General features: G+C 38.8%; 1 protein-coding gene across 6 annotated transcripts in view; it reads right to left on the bottom strand.

The window, feature by feature from the left end:
• Positions 1-2,369: 2,369 nt before the first annotated feature.
• LPAR1 (lysophosphatidic acid receptor 1) overlaps positions 2,370-16,629 on the bottom strand; it is a 135,519-nt gene continuing 121,259 nt past the window's right edge. For all 6 annotated transcript variants that reach the window (XM_043566423.1, XM_043566420.1, XM_043566424.1 and 3 more), the window contains one exon: positions 2,370-4,815. In XM_043566423.1, coding sequence (XP_043422358.1) covers positions 4,514-4,815 — 302 coding nt within the window. In that variant the 3' untranslated portion in view covers positions 2,370-4,513. The remainder of the gene's footprint in view (positions 4,816-16,629) is intronic.

The following is a 16,629-nucleotide window of genomic DNA, read 5'->3' on the forward strand; positions in this document are numbered from 1 at the left end:
CAAACTAAAAATTGTGAGAAAAAAGAATTAGAAATTCATCATTTGGCAACTATCAGAGTAATGATCCGTTCATCCAAGAAATACCAATGGATGCGAAGACTAGACATTACAATTCCAGGAGGAATAGAATATTTCCTACAAAATACTATTATTACAAAGAAGAAAACAAACAAAGAGTAGTTTTCTTCACAGTGGAGAAACTGACAGGAAACACCTTAAGTAATCAAAGTTGACATCATCAGAAACGGAACAAATCAACATGGTTGGCTACTTGCCAGGATACAGTGAGAAGAACCACAGCAGCACTTCTGTGTTCTTTTACCAAAGATAAACATGAATCTAATTATAAAGAAATATTAGATAAACACAGATGCAGAGACATTCTACAAAGTGACTGACCTGTGATCTTGAAATGACAAGGTCATGAAGGTCAAGAAAAGACTTAGGGATTGTTCAAGATTGAAGAAGACTCAAGAAATGTGGTAACTAAATACAACCAGCAACCCAGGCAGGATTCTTTTGCTGCAAGGGATATTAGTGGAAAAATCGGTGAAACTTGAATGGGGCTGTGAATTAAATGGTAGTTTATCAGTGATAATTTCCTGATTTTGATTGGTTGTATTGAGGTTGTGAAAGAGAATATTGCCTGTAGGAATTACACAGTAACCAAGGATGATGGGGCATCGTGTTGGCAACTTAACACGTAGTTCAGGAAAAATGTTCTATAAATTTGGCAAACTTTAAGTTTGAGATTGTTTCAAAATAAAAATTATGTTTAGTATGAGAAATGCAATTGATAGTTTTTTCTGCAGTCTAGAGCTCAAGAGATTATAGTATGTTCAAGTTCTCCTTCCTTTTCCAATAAACAATATATAGTCAAATGAGAAGGACAGCAGGAGTGAAAATGGAATTCTCTAAATCAAGGGTTGGCACAGTTTTTCTGCAACTGGTCAGAGAGTAAATACTTTAGGCTTTGAGGGATGATCTCTGTTGCAACTATTCAATTCTGCCATTGTAGTACCAAAAAAAAGCCATAAACAATAAACTGATGAGTGTGGCTGAATGCCAATAAAACTCTTTGACACTGAAATTTGAAGTTCATATAATTTCCATGTCTTACAAAATATTCCTCTGCCTCAACCCTCCAATCATTTAAGAATGTAAAGCTCATCCTTAGTTCATACAAAAACTGGTAGATTTGGTCAATGAGTCCTAGTTTGCCAACCTCTGCTTTAGATTTTAAAAGGGTCTTTACACAACACATTTTTAAGCACATTATTAGTAAATAATTTATAGATATGAGAATTACAAATTTCCCAGAAGAACCTGAGATTTTAGGTATAGACTATCAAGTTACAGGTGAATGTTACAGGATGAACGGACCCTGCTTTGGAAGAGTGCTGACCCATTTTGGCCCTCAGTTATACACATTTCTTCTGTCAGATGACACCTAAACCCAAGCCCGTCCCAACACACAAACAAACCCCAATCCTTCTGAGGGTTTAGGGTCAGGTGAAGCTCACTTGGTGTTAAAAATGAGTGATTTGTTTCAAAAAGTCTTGCCAGAAAAATGTTCTTACCTTGGTGTAATGAAGGGACCCAATTAAGACATGTTTCTACAGTTTTGATTTAGCACGAGTCACAAGCTGGGTTTAAGAAAAAGAGCTAGAAACAAGATCACAAAATTATATTTCAAAAGTTGAGGGACTAGCAGAATAAATTAGAAGGAAGACGGACAGTGGAACCTAATGGTTAATTGAGAAAGAAAATGGGAAAACCAGTATGATTCATTAATTGTATATCGGCTGATGTTTCAAGACTAGGAAATCATGGTTTCACTAATTTAAAAAATGGAATATGTGAGGGGTGAATAATTTGTGAAGAAGAATTCTAAGATATCTGATTTCTAACAATCTTATATCCACCTAAATTTAAAGGTTCAGAACTCTCTTCCAAATGTCATGGAGACCTTCATTCCTTTGAATAAATGTTAACTTTTTTTACCATCTTAGCAACACAACAAAAAGAATATAATTAGCATATCATTGGAAGATACTCATGACTTTTGTTAGTTATTAAAATTGATAAGCATGAAGATCACTGTGATTCTATAAACTCCAAGTTTTTCATAAAGTCATCATAATGTTTTTATAAACTCACTTTTTCCAAAAGAAACTCATGTTAAGAGTAAGACTTATTACTGACAGAAAAAAAGCAGTTCTGAGTTGGGGAAGCACATGGTTGCTTCACCCCAAGAGGTCAGAAGGCCTGGTGACGGGGACATGAAGTTGTCCACAGAAGGAAGGCACCTTGCGATGCAAGCTGGAAGATTCCTGAGCAACAGAAACAACACGGACCAGAACCACACATTGCCAAACACTGATTGAAAATGAATTTATTAAGATCCAATTAGTATGTTTTTAACTCAAATAGTCCAGAATATATGCACATGAAAGTCCAAGTTCATTTCTTTCACTTCCAACATAAAATGCTCTGTACTTTGGATAAAGTATGTGCAAACACGTTTCTGCTAACTGGTTCCCCATGTTCTTTCCACCGTGGGCACCTTACAAGTCTGCCCTCTGCTCAAATGCTGACCTCTTCCTTCCTAGACAATGATACTTCTGGACATCTTTCTCTTAAACATACTCCCAACTTTCCCATACCTGCTTCATGACTGTGACTTTACTGGTTACTTATAACAAACTGGTACAATTACTAGTTCATCTGGACAATTCATTAAACAGGTATCACCCATTATGGTGGGAATCTATTAGAGGTGATTCCCAGAGAATACACAGTATCCAGTCACATACTGACACACTCAACCCATTTGCTACACGAGGGTCCCAAGCTACTTAATACGAAGATCCTTTATTCTCTTGGCATGTTTGATTTATTCGCATTGTCTTCACTTCTACATTACAGCCGTGGCGACCAAGAGCTGGAAATCGGTTCCTCAAACAAAATTTGGGATTGCTAGACATATTAATTAGGGGGTCCTGGCTATTTGTGACAATTGACTGCTTCTAGTCCATCTTGTTATAGAGAAAAAGTCACTCTCAACTAAAGTGACCACTGCATTTCCTTTGTAAAAAGGTAACTTCACTGGCTTTCCTCACAATTGCCACCCATGTGGTGCAAAGCAGGAAATCCCTTTTTATAAAAGGTAAGAGCATAAAAAGACATTTCACATTAAAAAAAAAAAATCCTTCATGGGAATACGTCCTAAGTAAATCATCAATTATATGGACAAAGTTTTATGTACACAAAATTTTGCAACATTATTTATAATAGCAAAAATCAGAAATGACCTAAGTAGTCAACAACGTGGGAATGGTTAAATAAACGGAATTGCATCCATTAAATGGAATATTATATAGCCACTAAAATTATGTTTTTGTAAAATTTTTAACGCCATAGGAAAATGTGGCAACTCTGCAGTGGAAAAAAAAAAAAACGGTTATAAAATTGTTTACGTATGATCCCAATTATATAAAAAGGCATGTGATATACATAGAGGCATACACGGGGGGAAAGCTGTGGTTACGGTGGTTAACGGTGGTTACTTCTGGGTCACGATATTACCAGTAATTATTTTTTCTGTTTTACACAGTTCTGCATTTTTCAAGTTTTCTACAATGACTATGTATTATTTTATAATACAGAAAAACACAGGCTATTAAAAATTCTTCTGATGTACTGATAATTAGAATGCACTTGGGTATTACAAATATGTGCTTCATCTTCTATGACTTCTTTTAGACTATGTATTCTTTTGGTAATAAACTTACATTCCCTGTTTTAGATGTGTTATAACACTTTGACAAGAAGGTAATATTATGATTAGAACATTGTTTCACAACCTAAATACTGGCTTTGACATCTAGGTTCTTCTATTTCCTAGAAGATTTAAAATCGATACCCTTTTATCTTTTTAAGTAAGGCATACTGCATACATACATTACATGCATGCTCTCTAAAAAATTCTAATTCACAATTTTCCTACATAAGGAAAAAAATGGAGTTACAATAGTTTAACAACAGCCTACAGTCTTATCCATCACAAGCATGCTGATAGGCATAAACATGTTTATTAAATGAAATGTATCCTTTAGAAATAAAAAGAGGGAAGCCTGTATGTAGATGAAGTTGTGGATTCAATTACTCAGAATTTATTCTGACTTGCACCAAACCACACAAAATCTTTTGAAGTCTAGTTAGTGTAGTCTAAATGGACACCCTGGAGTCTATTATGGATTCCATGGCATGATCTCCACTTTCTACTGTCAAAAGGAACGGGGATCAGGATGAGGGTTGTCACATAAACTAATTTTCCACATATCTCAAGTCTTGTGGGGTCTAGGAACAAATACTGCCATTGGTTAGTGTTTAAGTACGTGAGTTTATTTTTCCTCTCTCTCTCACACCGCACCTTGCCCTGGCATTTGGGTAGGGGGAGGCCGTTCATCCCTCAATCGATGATGGCTGGCTGCTCATCTTAGTTTCCTTTCTAAACCACAGAGTGGTCATTGCTGTGAACTCCGGCCAAGATGGTGTGGTTGAGGGAGGAAGCCGAGCGGTCCGAGCCTTCTGTGGGGCCACTGGTGTTGTCACTGCGCTGGCAGCAGAGGATCTGTCTGAAGGTGGCGCTCATCTCCTTGTCACGGTAGGAGTAGATGATGGGGTTCATGGCGGAGTTGAACTCAGCAAGCAGAAGGAAAAATTTCTCATAGGCCAAGACGTCACACTGCGGACAGCACACATCAAGAAGTAACAAGACCAATCCAGGAGTCCAGCAGATGATAAAGGCACCTACAAGGACAGGGATCAAGAGGATTTTACAATGGAAGAACAAAATATATATATATATATATATATATATATATATATATATATATATATATATATATAATTATGAAGCAAGCAACCGTCATGTGAATTTGACATTGGTTCAACATAAAAATACTAAGATTCAAAGCCACCAGATCATCATCTGAAATGAAATGTTCATTTTCTGTAAAAATAAAAAAAAATTTAGTGAGAAAATAATTTAATAAAATCTCATTGATTCAAACCCTACTGAAATTGAGTATTTATGAGATAAAGATGATGACTACTTTGAGCAAAACATACAGTTTGCTAAGAAATTGAGACAGTGGGGGATACACCCCTCAACCCTTACAAAGATAGGGTTTTTAGCAGTATGACATTGTTTTGGAGCAGAAGGGAACCCTGTGACAAATGTCCTTTAATGTTTGATTAAGGCATAATTTCTGAATTCAGGCTGAATGAACTCAAATCCTTGCTTTGCTATTTAGAAAACTGAGTGAATTTAGGCAATTACTTTCTTACCTCAGTTTTCTAATGTGAAAAATACAAATGATTACATTTACCTCATCAGGCTTATTGTAAGGAGTAAATGGGTGCTGAGAAAATAATCGTTAAGTATATTTTATCAGTATCAACAATAATACTGTTATGATCTGCTCAGTATCACGGGCCTACTTGGAAAGAGAAATTTCCAACAGGAAGATGGATGTTTATTTTCTATTCAACAATCACTTAAAAGGTGCTTTTCTATAGGCCTTACAAATACTAATTTTAGCAGCACTTTAATAGCCATCGGGGAGAGAAACCATTACCCCATCAGATAGGTGAAGGAACTAGGAAAATGCTATGTTATATTCCTGCTTCCTGAACTTAAGAAAATTAAATATTTTAACCCAAATTTTATGGTTTAGGTGTTTTACTAATTTAGATCAACTTTCATTTCTTCCCCAACTATTCTGAATTGTTTGGGCTTTTACTCTACGTGTAAAAAGAATGGAAATTCTTAATTCCAGTTGATTTTGTTGCTGAAATCACTCATTTGACTCCCAGGGAAAGTAGAGGTTGTGAAACAGTACTAAAATCTACCACCGTGGCACTCCAGGATCTGCAGGGATCCTTGGCCAAGAGGACATGGGCTAACACAACCGGTGGGCACCACCCCGTCCCATCATCGCTCACCCGTATGTGCAATCAGGCCACGCGGTGAACAGACAGGGAACAGGATGACCACTGAAGCATCTTCAGATTTAAATGGCACTGGCCTAAGTGGCTTGGACGGGGGTTGTGGATTTGTACTAGCCTCAAGGGTTGAGTTTTGTAAAACATAAACACATGAGATTTAGTATCCAAACAGCCCTGTTTTGAATGTGAGGTTTCTTTTTTGAGCCTGTTCAGCAGGGAAATGAAAATAAAGAAGAAAAGTACCCCCATAAAGCTCTTTGTTCTAAAACGCAAATGTGTATTGGCTTTCAACTGCTATTCACTTTGAAGACTGTCCAAGGTGCTTCATTTTCTAATAAATACAATACCTTAGATTCTCCTTAGAGAGAAAAAAAAATATTTCAAATATCAGGAGATAATAGCCAAGGAGCTATTTGAACTTCAAGTAAAAATGTTAATAAAGCATTCATTCCAAGTCCTTGAATTTCCTTGCTTGAAAATCACTCAGAAAGCTAAACATAAAGGGAAATCAAAGGAATTGCCTCTTGGGTTTCAGAAATAATGCATTATTCATTGAGAAGCCAGGAAGGGAATTATTCTCAGGGTGGAAAATGCTTGGATGGAAAATGCATGGTCCCATTATTCCATTTACTTGGAAACTAAAAACACGCAGGCCCTTCATGAATGGGAGAGCATTCTTGCAAGTTTCCTTTCCCTTTCTTTTATCAAAGCTCTAATTGAACTCAAATTCAGAGCTTGATTAGATACCAGCAACATGCAGCTCAACAGATTTATTTTAAATAAAATGATCTTTTTCTCCTCCTGGGCAGAAGAAGGGAACATTCTTATTCCCACAGGACTTTAAGTGACAGAATTCAACTACAGTCATTTGTCGCTTATAATTTTTTTCCAACTTTTAAAATTCAAAAAAAGCAAGATCTTTTTAATAAAAGCCATAGTCTCAGAAACTAGCCCATAGGCCTTACTTTTAGACCGAAAAAAAAAAAAAAAAAAAAAAGGCAAGGAGACTTGCTAGATTAGAGACAGGAAGTGGGAAACACCATCCTGACACAGGAGCTAATATATGTGGATACTTCATTGAGGAACTTGGAGTCCTCTCCCTTCTTCACTGAAAGGAACTGTTTTCAGTACTAGGATCACAGGCCCAATCACACAGTCCCAATACCCTGTGCTTGGTTCTTTAAGACTTGAGTAATTCGAGGGACTCATAGTACAGGCCTCAAAAATCAACATCTAAAACCAATCATACCATTTTCCCTTCTTCTCCCTTCCCTCCTCTTTCAGAGGTGCCAAGGACCACACTGACCAAAAGTGAAGATGGACCACAGAAGTGGAAAGTGGGGGCCTGGAACATTCCAAGGAGGTGAGGCTTCTAAACAATAGTTAGTGAGTGGGGCGCCTGCCTGGCTCGGTCAGTAGAACATGCTACTCTTGATCTCAGGGTTATGAGTTCAAGCCCCACATTGAGTGTAGAGATTACTTAAAAATAAAATCTTTAAAAGATAAAATAAAAAATAGTGAGTGAATGTTATGAAATCAAGTTTGCTCCAACTATGAATTTACCCCCAAACTTCTTTAATGAAAAATTTTTTTAATGTTTATTTTTGAGAGAGAGAAAACGAACACCAGCGGGGGAGGGGCAGAGAAAGAGAGAGAGAGAGAGAAAGAGAGAGAGAGAGAGAGACATAGAATCCAAAGCAGGCTCCAGGCTCTGAGCTGTCAGCACAGAGCCCAACATGGGGCTCGAACTCACAAGCTATGAGATCATGACCTGAGCTGAAGTCAGACGCTTACGGAGCCACCCAGGTGCCCCTACCCTCAAGCTTTTAAAAACAATAACTACACCCAGGCCCCTTTAGTAATAAGTAGCCAACCATAATTCAATTGGGTGATGGGACTTGAGATGTGCATTATGGACCCTATTGACACCTAATCTGCAGAGACTCGAGTACATGCCGAGTAAGAGTAAAAAGAACCTCATCTCCACATCAGTAAAGTGGAAAAGTAACAGCTCCTTGCCTACTCCATAGGGAGTGCTGAGGATCACGCTGAGATACAACATGTAAAAGCTCTCTATACCCTGTACATCTACTGGACTATACTACCTATCGCCAATGTCAGTGGCATAATAAGTGAAGGCTGGTGTAGCACAGAACCAGAGCAGATTTCCTGCAAGGGCACAATGTGGAAGCACGTTTTGGACTGGAGAAGACCTGGCATTTCAGGAAGCTCTGAAATGATACCACCCTGATTATGAGATTCCAAGGACTTGCTGTTGAGTCCAAGGAAGATAAGAAGAAGGAAAAGAGAGGGAACACAGGGAAGCACAGGAGCCCCACATTATTTTGGAGGTTCTCATGGGTCAGCTCAGCACCTATACCAAGATGGCACGCTACTGGATGTAGTACTTGATAGGGACAGTGCTTTGTGTAGTTTGCATGTTTCCAGGACATCTCTGATGGATGTATTCCCACAAGGAATGGTATGCAACAGTAGGGAAATAAAAAGGAATCATAAGTAGTTTATGGTTATTGATTTTAAAGTCAGAAGCAGAAGTGGCAGAAGATAAGATGGCCAAGGTCATGAAGGCCTTGTGCACCTGGCTAAGATATTTGAAATTTCTCCAGCACAGCACTGGTTCTCAGGCCTTGCCACATATTACAATAAACCCACAGAGCTCGTAAGAAAGATTTTCACTTACACTTCCCTCTGTGAGAGTCTAATGTCATTGGCCTCACTGGTCTGTGTCTCACTGAACATGGAATGCTCTAATACAGTGGAAGGAAGAAAATAATTTGGATAAAAATAAAGACAAAAACATCAGATGTTCCCAAATTCCAGAGAACTACAGAAAGCCTGAATTAGAGCAGTGCCAATATTAGGAAACGGACTGCATGAAATGGGGAAGATGGAAAGAGTCTAGATGTGCCTCTAGGTTTTCCATGGTGGGGGTTGGAGGGGGTGGTGAAGGAAGTAAGTCGCTACCTTTCATTGAAGGAGGAAACACAGGAGAAAGGGTTGGCTGGTGTTTTCTGAGGGGAGAGGAGGCGAACAGAGATAATGCCCTCGAGTTTACTGATCTTAACTTTGAGGCACCTGCGAGACTTCAGCTGCAGACGCCTTAAAGACAGGATAGGCTCATGGCAATTTGAGTCCTGGGCAACCGTCTCTCAGCGTGCTGAACAAGAGTGGCTACATTCTGCACAATCTGCCATGCTACATGTAACAGGGGGAGACAGATATTCAAAAAATATCCATGGGTTAGAATGAATAGCGGAAGTTGCTCTTCTTAGAGCAAGCTTCATTCCTGTCTTACGCATCTGTCAAATCAATCTGTGAGGCCCCGATGCCCACAAAGATGGAAGGAGAGGTGCTGGAATGTAGACGTAAAAAGCAGGGAGGAAGGAGGCTGTTTTGGAACAACAGGTCACAGCTGCAGAATGAGATCGTATTACCACACCTTCCCTCAAATCTACACAACCCCATCAGCGGAATAATGCTTACCATCTGGTCTCACAATTAGAGTCTTTTCTCTAGAGTGACTTTTCCCTAATCAGTTGAACTCTGCTCACATATGGAACATAACCAAGCTTTAACCAAAGTTAAAGAGAGAAAGTCCTTGACAGAGAAGACCGCTAGGGAGAGCGCCCTTTGATGAAGAAAAACCAGAAAACATTTCCAGTCTGGCTGGCAAATTTGTGTTTTTACCAAACAAACAAACAAAACAACAAAACAGGTAAAACAAAAACAAAAATACACACCAAGACAACCCACAGATCCAAGACAAGTCAAGGTAACGCAATTCCACACCAGTGCTGTGTTCAAGTCAACCTCTCCTCTGGCCCTGCATTTCTTGTTTCTCAAAGGATCTACGAGATAGTCCAATCTCAGAGGCCTGTGGTAGAGGCTGAGGGGGGATATAGGTGTTCAAAAACATACACTACCTCCACGGCCACTAAATTGGAATTTCCTCAGAGAAGGAGCAGCTTGGTATCCCAGAATTCAGTCCAATTTTTGTAGCTGTATTATGATTTCTGCTACTAAGGTACACAGAAATGATTCAGCCAGCGAGGAAACCCTTCGAAATTACATATTTTAAAAGAGGCTGTGTTAGATAACAGGCCGCAGGTGAAAGGCTTATGCCTAGGTCTAGCAGTTGAGGGATCGCTGCAATGAAGACGTAAATGGCTTTTTGAAATTAAAGTTTTTCTCTAAAAGAGCAACCTAGAGGGGCGCCTGGGTGGCGCAGTCGGTTAAGCGTCCGACTTCAGCCAGGTCACGATCTCGCGGTCCGGGAGTTCGAGCCCCGCGTCAGGCTCTGGGCTGATGGCTCCGAGCCTGGAGCCTGTTTCCGATTCTGTGTCTCCCTCTCTCTCTGCCCCTCCCCCGTTCATGCTCTGTCTCTCTCTGTCCCAAAAATAAATAAACGTTGAAAAAAAAAATTATAAAAGAGCAACCTAGATTATTTATAAAATCCATTTCCTAGAACACTGAAAAGATAAAATCAATGCAATGCCACTTCCTCATGGTCATAGTAAATGCTTCGTACGTTTATAGTTGCACGATCTCATTCATTGTGTGACGTACTCTAACGTTTCCTTCACCCCTGAGGGCAACATTTATCCTTTAAAATTTTTAAATATTTATTTTTGAAAGAGAGAAACAGAGCACAAATGGAGGAGGGGCAGAGTGAGAGGGAGTCACAGAATCCGAAGCAGGCTCCGGGCTCTGAGCTGTCAGCACCAAGCCTGATGTGGGGCTCGAACTCATGAACCGCAAGATCATGACCTGAGCCGAAGTCGGGCACTTAACAGACTGAATCACCCACGCGCCCCAACGTTTATCCTTTAAAGGACATTAACAACATACACATCTCGGGGTGCCTGGCTGGCTCAGTCGGTGAAGCGTGCGACTCTTGATCTCGGGGTTGTGAGTTTGAGCCCCACGCTCGGTGTAGAGGTTACATAAAAATAAAATCTTAAAAATAAACAAAAAAACATAAGATCTCAAAGCAGAACAGAATACTCATTCAGTTCTCTTTTGAATATTCCTGGATGAAAGTTTTAGCTAATCCTGTCTTTTAGCAACACAATGCTGGCTTTCCCACACAAAGGAGAATGCCAACACTGCTTTGCTTCTGGCATTTTATACTCTCCTTCACGTTAAACACTGAGTATCACACACACCCCTGCTCCATACCCTACAACAGACTCTAAATCTCATCTTCAACTGTACATTGGAAAGCACATGCCGAAGTGGCTAGCATGCCAGCATCATCTCTCATAGAACATCTGTGCTTGAGAACAGCCGGTAGAAACCACTTCTCCATGGCTACAGCCCTAGCCAAGTAAGCAATACCTTTTATCTGCCTATTGCAACAGGCTCCTAACCAATTCCTCTTCCTCCATGCTTCTTCCCTAAAGCTTGCACAGAATAGCCAGAATGATCTTTCATACGCATAAATCAATTCATATTACATCACTTTCCTGCTTAAAATCCTACAAAGGCTTTCTGCTTGAAATCCTTACTGGGATTTGCCCCATATGACTGGCCTGTCAATCTCTTCCACCTCATCTCGTTCCACTCATCACTCATCCACTAGATTCTAATCACGTGCGCCAAGGTCATTTCTGTCTCAGGACCTTTGCATTTATAGTCCTATTACCTAGGAATACTCCTTCTGTGGACCTTCCCATCTGCTTAGTCACAATTAAATACCACTTCCTCAAAAGCCATCCTTGGTTATCCTACCTAATGTTGCACACTCTCCTCACTACACTCTCCCGTTTTATCATCTTCATATCTCGTGACTATACCCAAAACTATCTCACTGGTTTAACATGTTTATTTTCTATCTTCCTTCAATGAGAATGTAAGCTTTGTGAAATAAGTAAATGTGGTCTCTTTCATGTCTGTATCTCCAGCATCTAGAACAGTAGCTGGCATACCGCGGGCATTCAATGTATCTGTCACATATCAGTCACAGGTAACTGCCCAATAGACATATCCAAAACAAGGATAGCACCCTTTGAATGGGCGCTACAAGGCAGTCAGAGGGCATGAGGTGGATCATATATGCAAAAGTCTCACCATATCTGCATTTGTTACTGGAGCATAAATAAATCTATTGCTAACAATCTGGATGGGTATCAGATTATCTGTAGAATCTCCTGAGTTCTGGAAAACCATGTTGGCTCAGTAATGAAGGGAGACATGGCATTACCCAAGTTCCTGCTACAGGAATGGTTCAATAGGATGATGATGCTTCATCAGACCCTGGATTCTGCAATAGCTACCTAGAAAAAATCACTTATTGACCCAACACACCTTTGTGTTAATCCCTCAGGATCCAAAGTTCCATGCAGGGGAATTTGGCCATGATTAGGTCTCATACCCATGCCCTAGTTATCAGGGAGTATCGAAAGAATATGTCCTACCCTTTGGCATATACTGTCTTACCTTTTTTTAGAATATAAAGTATACTTCTAATCACTTATCACCATAATCAGTGTCCAGGCATACTATTAAATGTGAATATTCACAAGTCTTTTTCAAGTGTCATACCTGCCTTTTTTATAGGCACTCAAATTGGTGTACTGTTTTCATATATTTATGTCCTCATAATTTATAATAGCTTACTTAACTCAAGGAAGACTCATAATTTATGAGAGGATAAAGATAATTCTCATTAATCTAATTTTTCTTCCTAGCATATCAGCTGGTTTCCTTTCAGTAACTGATGTCTAAATAATAGTATAAAGCTAAGTCCTTGAATTATCTTTATTCTTATAGAAAGTTTGGAAAATGCATAAAAGTATAAATAGGAAATTTTAAAAATTACTTAGAGTCCTGCAGTCTAGAGATACTTTAGTATATGGTTTTGCACTTTTGAAATGTTGCTTTGAATTCTAAATGTGTGCCTTTTTTTCTGATTGCATATGAAATTAATGTTGAATGACTGTTTATTAGTGATGGGGAAGGGTAGGGAAGTAGATTTTTTATCTCTAGGAACATTATTTTGTTATCCAATTGGTGTTTTATGTAGTAATGTATCCTAATTTGTTCAATACAACATCCTCTTGAATCTGTGAGAATATTAACTGTAATTTATTTGAGGCTGTTTTATGTTTTCTAGAGTACTTCTGTTTCAATGTTAGACGCTATAATACTCACAAATCCACGGCAGGGGACACCATGCTTCAGGGAATGTGTGTTCATTATTCAGGAGACTTTCCAGAATAGGGGACCCTCTGGGAAATGAATTGCCATCAAAGCCAGCATTTTCCTATACTTACAATATCCAGTGATGCCATCTAATGGGTGGGCGAAAAGTTTCATTAGACAATCACATAGAGAGAAGTAGACTCCTCTGAAAGTTCTTATCTATGAATGGTGAAAACAAAGTTGCAATAATGCTCAGATAATACAGAAACAGCATGGCCATCTTTCAGCTCCAAATTCGAAAAAAGTCAAGAGACAGCTACCAAACAAAGACGCACTAAGTTGTATGTCCTTAAACATCCTCGGCCATACTTTCAGCTGTAGCTAACATTCTCCCAGAGAAATATATGACCACTAAGGACTCTATAAGCATATGAAACAGGAAATGCTTGACTTTACGTTCGACAAAACCATTACATATTAAACTATGTTAAAATGGGTCACCATCTCACCCCTTCCTCCCTTAACAGGTTGCGTGATTTCTACCCAGCTCTGTCTTGGTGTGAAATAGCTGAGGGGAAGACTGGCTCACCAGAGCATTACCACCCACCAATAACCATAAAACAGTGCTCCTCCCAATGCCCACCAAAAGATTTTCTTGCAAGTCCTTACTGTTTTCAAATGACAGTTTCTACACTTATAAAAATATATACAATTTTTATATATGCACACACACACTGTATGAGTGTATACATAACACATATCTGTATGTGCATGGATATTCATACATACATTGAGAACAGTCATCACATTTTAGTGTCTTTAAAAAAACAATGAGATTTGGGGGCGCCTGGGTGGCGCAGTCGGTTAAGCGTCCGACTTCAGCCAGGACACGATCTCACGGTCCGGAAGTTCGAGCCCCGCATCAGGCTCTGGGCTGATGGCTCGGAGCCTGGAGCCTGTTTCCGATTCTGTGTCTCCCTCTCTCTCTGCCCCTCCCCCATTCATGCTCTGTCTCTCTCTGTCCCAAAAATAAATAAAAACGTTGAAAAAAAAATTAAAAAAAAAAAAACAATGAGATTTATTTTCTTTCACATGTAGTAGACTCTGAGACCCAACCAAAAAGGCCGCCACTTAACATATTCTTCACATAGAAAATAATTCGCCATTCTCAGAATGGTGAAATCTGTTTTGCCTTCTAAACCTAGTGATTGCAATTTTCTTAAAAAGTAAATTTCACTTCTTATTTTAAAAATGATAAATCTTCTATCTCACTGAAAATCAGTGTTGTCAACTCCAGACCAACATCAACTAACTCAGAAAGTGATACTAAACATATTGCATGACTGTGGTCCAGCTGTTACCAAGGTGATTTGAATAATATTTATTCCTTTAAAAAGATAAATAAAATCCACCCCCCAGAATCTTTCCCTAGCAAGAGTTCAACATAAACAAGGAATTTATAATTAGTTTTGCAACACAAACAAGGAATTTATCACTGGCTTTGCAACATATTTAGTTTTTCAGCTATGAATTAAGATTCTCCCCAAATGACATTAAGTCTGAAAAATGAGTACTAAAATCTGGTTGAAAATATTCACCGAATGTAGCTGATGACAGAATCCTATGGATTTTATTCTTTACAGTTCATGAACTACTTGCACGGATCAGCAAGATATGTACTAATCAAGAGACCAAATTCAAGGACAAAGAAATGTAAAGAAAGTTTCATTTCTAATTCATTTTTTATTAACAAAATGGGGAAAAATTTAACCCAAAAGCAAATTCAGAAAATTCTGTGAAATATTCTTCCAACCTAAAAATTATTAGTTTTTTTTAAAACATGCCTACACATGTATATATCCAAATGACATGAAAAGAGGAACAGCAGAAATGCTAAATATAAATCATTCTTTTCAATATCGGCTATGCCTCCTACGGTTGCTAAATGTCTTGGATTGATATTTACAAAGCACAGATTCTTGGCAGAATAGGAGGGATGTACAAACTGCTAGAATATGATAGCTGTGTGCCTAAGATATCTCTCATTATCAAAACCTTTTAAGTTAAAAAAAAAAAGTATACAAGCAATCATTCCATTGGGAAGCGAGTATTTAGGCTAAAGAATTCCAGATTGAAAATCATAAACAAATTTTTCTATATGAATTTCAATTATGTAACTACAAGTTCAGAGTAAAATATTGGTTGCTCAAACCTAAGATTAAAAATTACAAAACAAATTCAGACATAAATCCTGAACAAAAGTCTATCAGTTGTACAGCCTTCAAAATAAACTGCAACAGTATCACTTCTAGGAATTTATCCTATAAATACAGTTACACACAATTGCACATTTGCAAAGAATTCTTTGCATTATTTTATTTCAATTCCAGTACGGTTAACATACAGTGTTATATTATTAGTTTCAGGTGTACAATAGAGTACACTTGATCTTAGCCAAAGGCCAAGAAGTGATTAGGTGTACAATATAGTAATTCAAAAATTCTATATATTACTGAGTGGTCTTCATGGTGAGTATATGCTTAAGCCCCAGCACATATTTCACCCAACCCCCCACCCACCTCCTTTCTGGTAACCATCAGTTTGTTTTCTGGAGTTAAGACTCTGTTTCTTGGTTTGTCTTTGTTGTTTCCTTTGTTCATTTGTTTTATTTCTTAACTTCTACATGTGACTGGAATCATATGGTATTTGTCTTTCTCTGACGGACTTATTTCACTTAGCATTATACTCTCTAGATCCCATCTGTGTTGTTACAAATGACAAGATTTCATTTTTTTTTTTTTAGAGGTTAGAAGCAAGCTATTTTATTTTTTTTAACGTTTATTTATTTTTGAGACAGAGAGAGGCAGAGCATGAACGGGAGAGGGTCTGAGAGAGAGGGAGACACAGAATCTGAAACAGGCTCCAGGCTCTGAGCTGTCAGCACAGAGCCCGACGCGGGGCTCGAACCCACGGACCGCGAGATCATGACCTGAGCCGAAGTCGGCCGCTTAACCGACTGAGCCACCCAGGCGCCCCAATTTCATTCTTTTTTTAATGTTTACTTATTTTTGAGAGAGAGAGAGAGAGACAGAGACAGAGACAGAGTGTGAGTGGGGAAGGGGCAGAGAGAGAGGGAGACACAGAATCTGAAGCAGGCTCCAGGCTCTGAGCTGTCAGCACAGAGCCTGATGCGGGGCTCAAACTGACAGACCGCAAGATCATGACCTAAGCCGAAGTCGGACGCTTAACCAACTGAGCCACCCAGGCGCCCCTCATTCTCTTTTATGGCTGAATAATATTCCATTGTATATACACACATACAACATTTTCTTTATCCATTCATCAACTGATGGTCACTTGAGCTGCTTCCATAATTTGGCTATTGTAAATAATGCTGCAATAACCATACGGGTGCATATATCTTTTCAAATTAGTGTTTTCCTACTCTTT

The sequence above is a fragment of the Prionailurus bengalensis genome, chromosome D4 (genome assembly GCF_016509475.1).
Source record: "Prionailurus bengalensis isolate Pbe53 chromosome D4, Fcat_Pben_1.1_paternal_pri, whole genome shotgun sequence".
Lineage (NCBI taxonomy): Eukaryota > Metazoa > Chordata > Mammalia > Carnivora > Felidae > Prionailurus > Prionailurus bengalensis.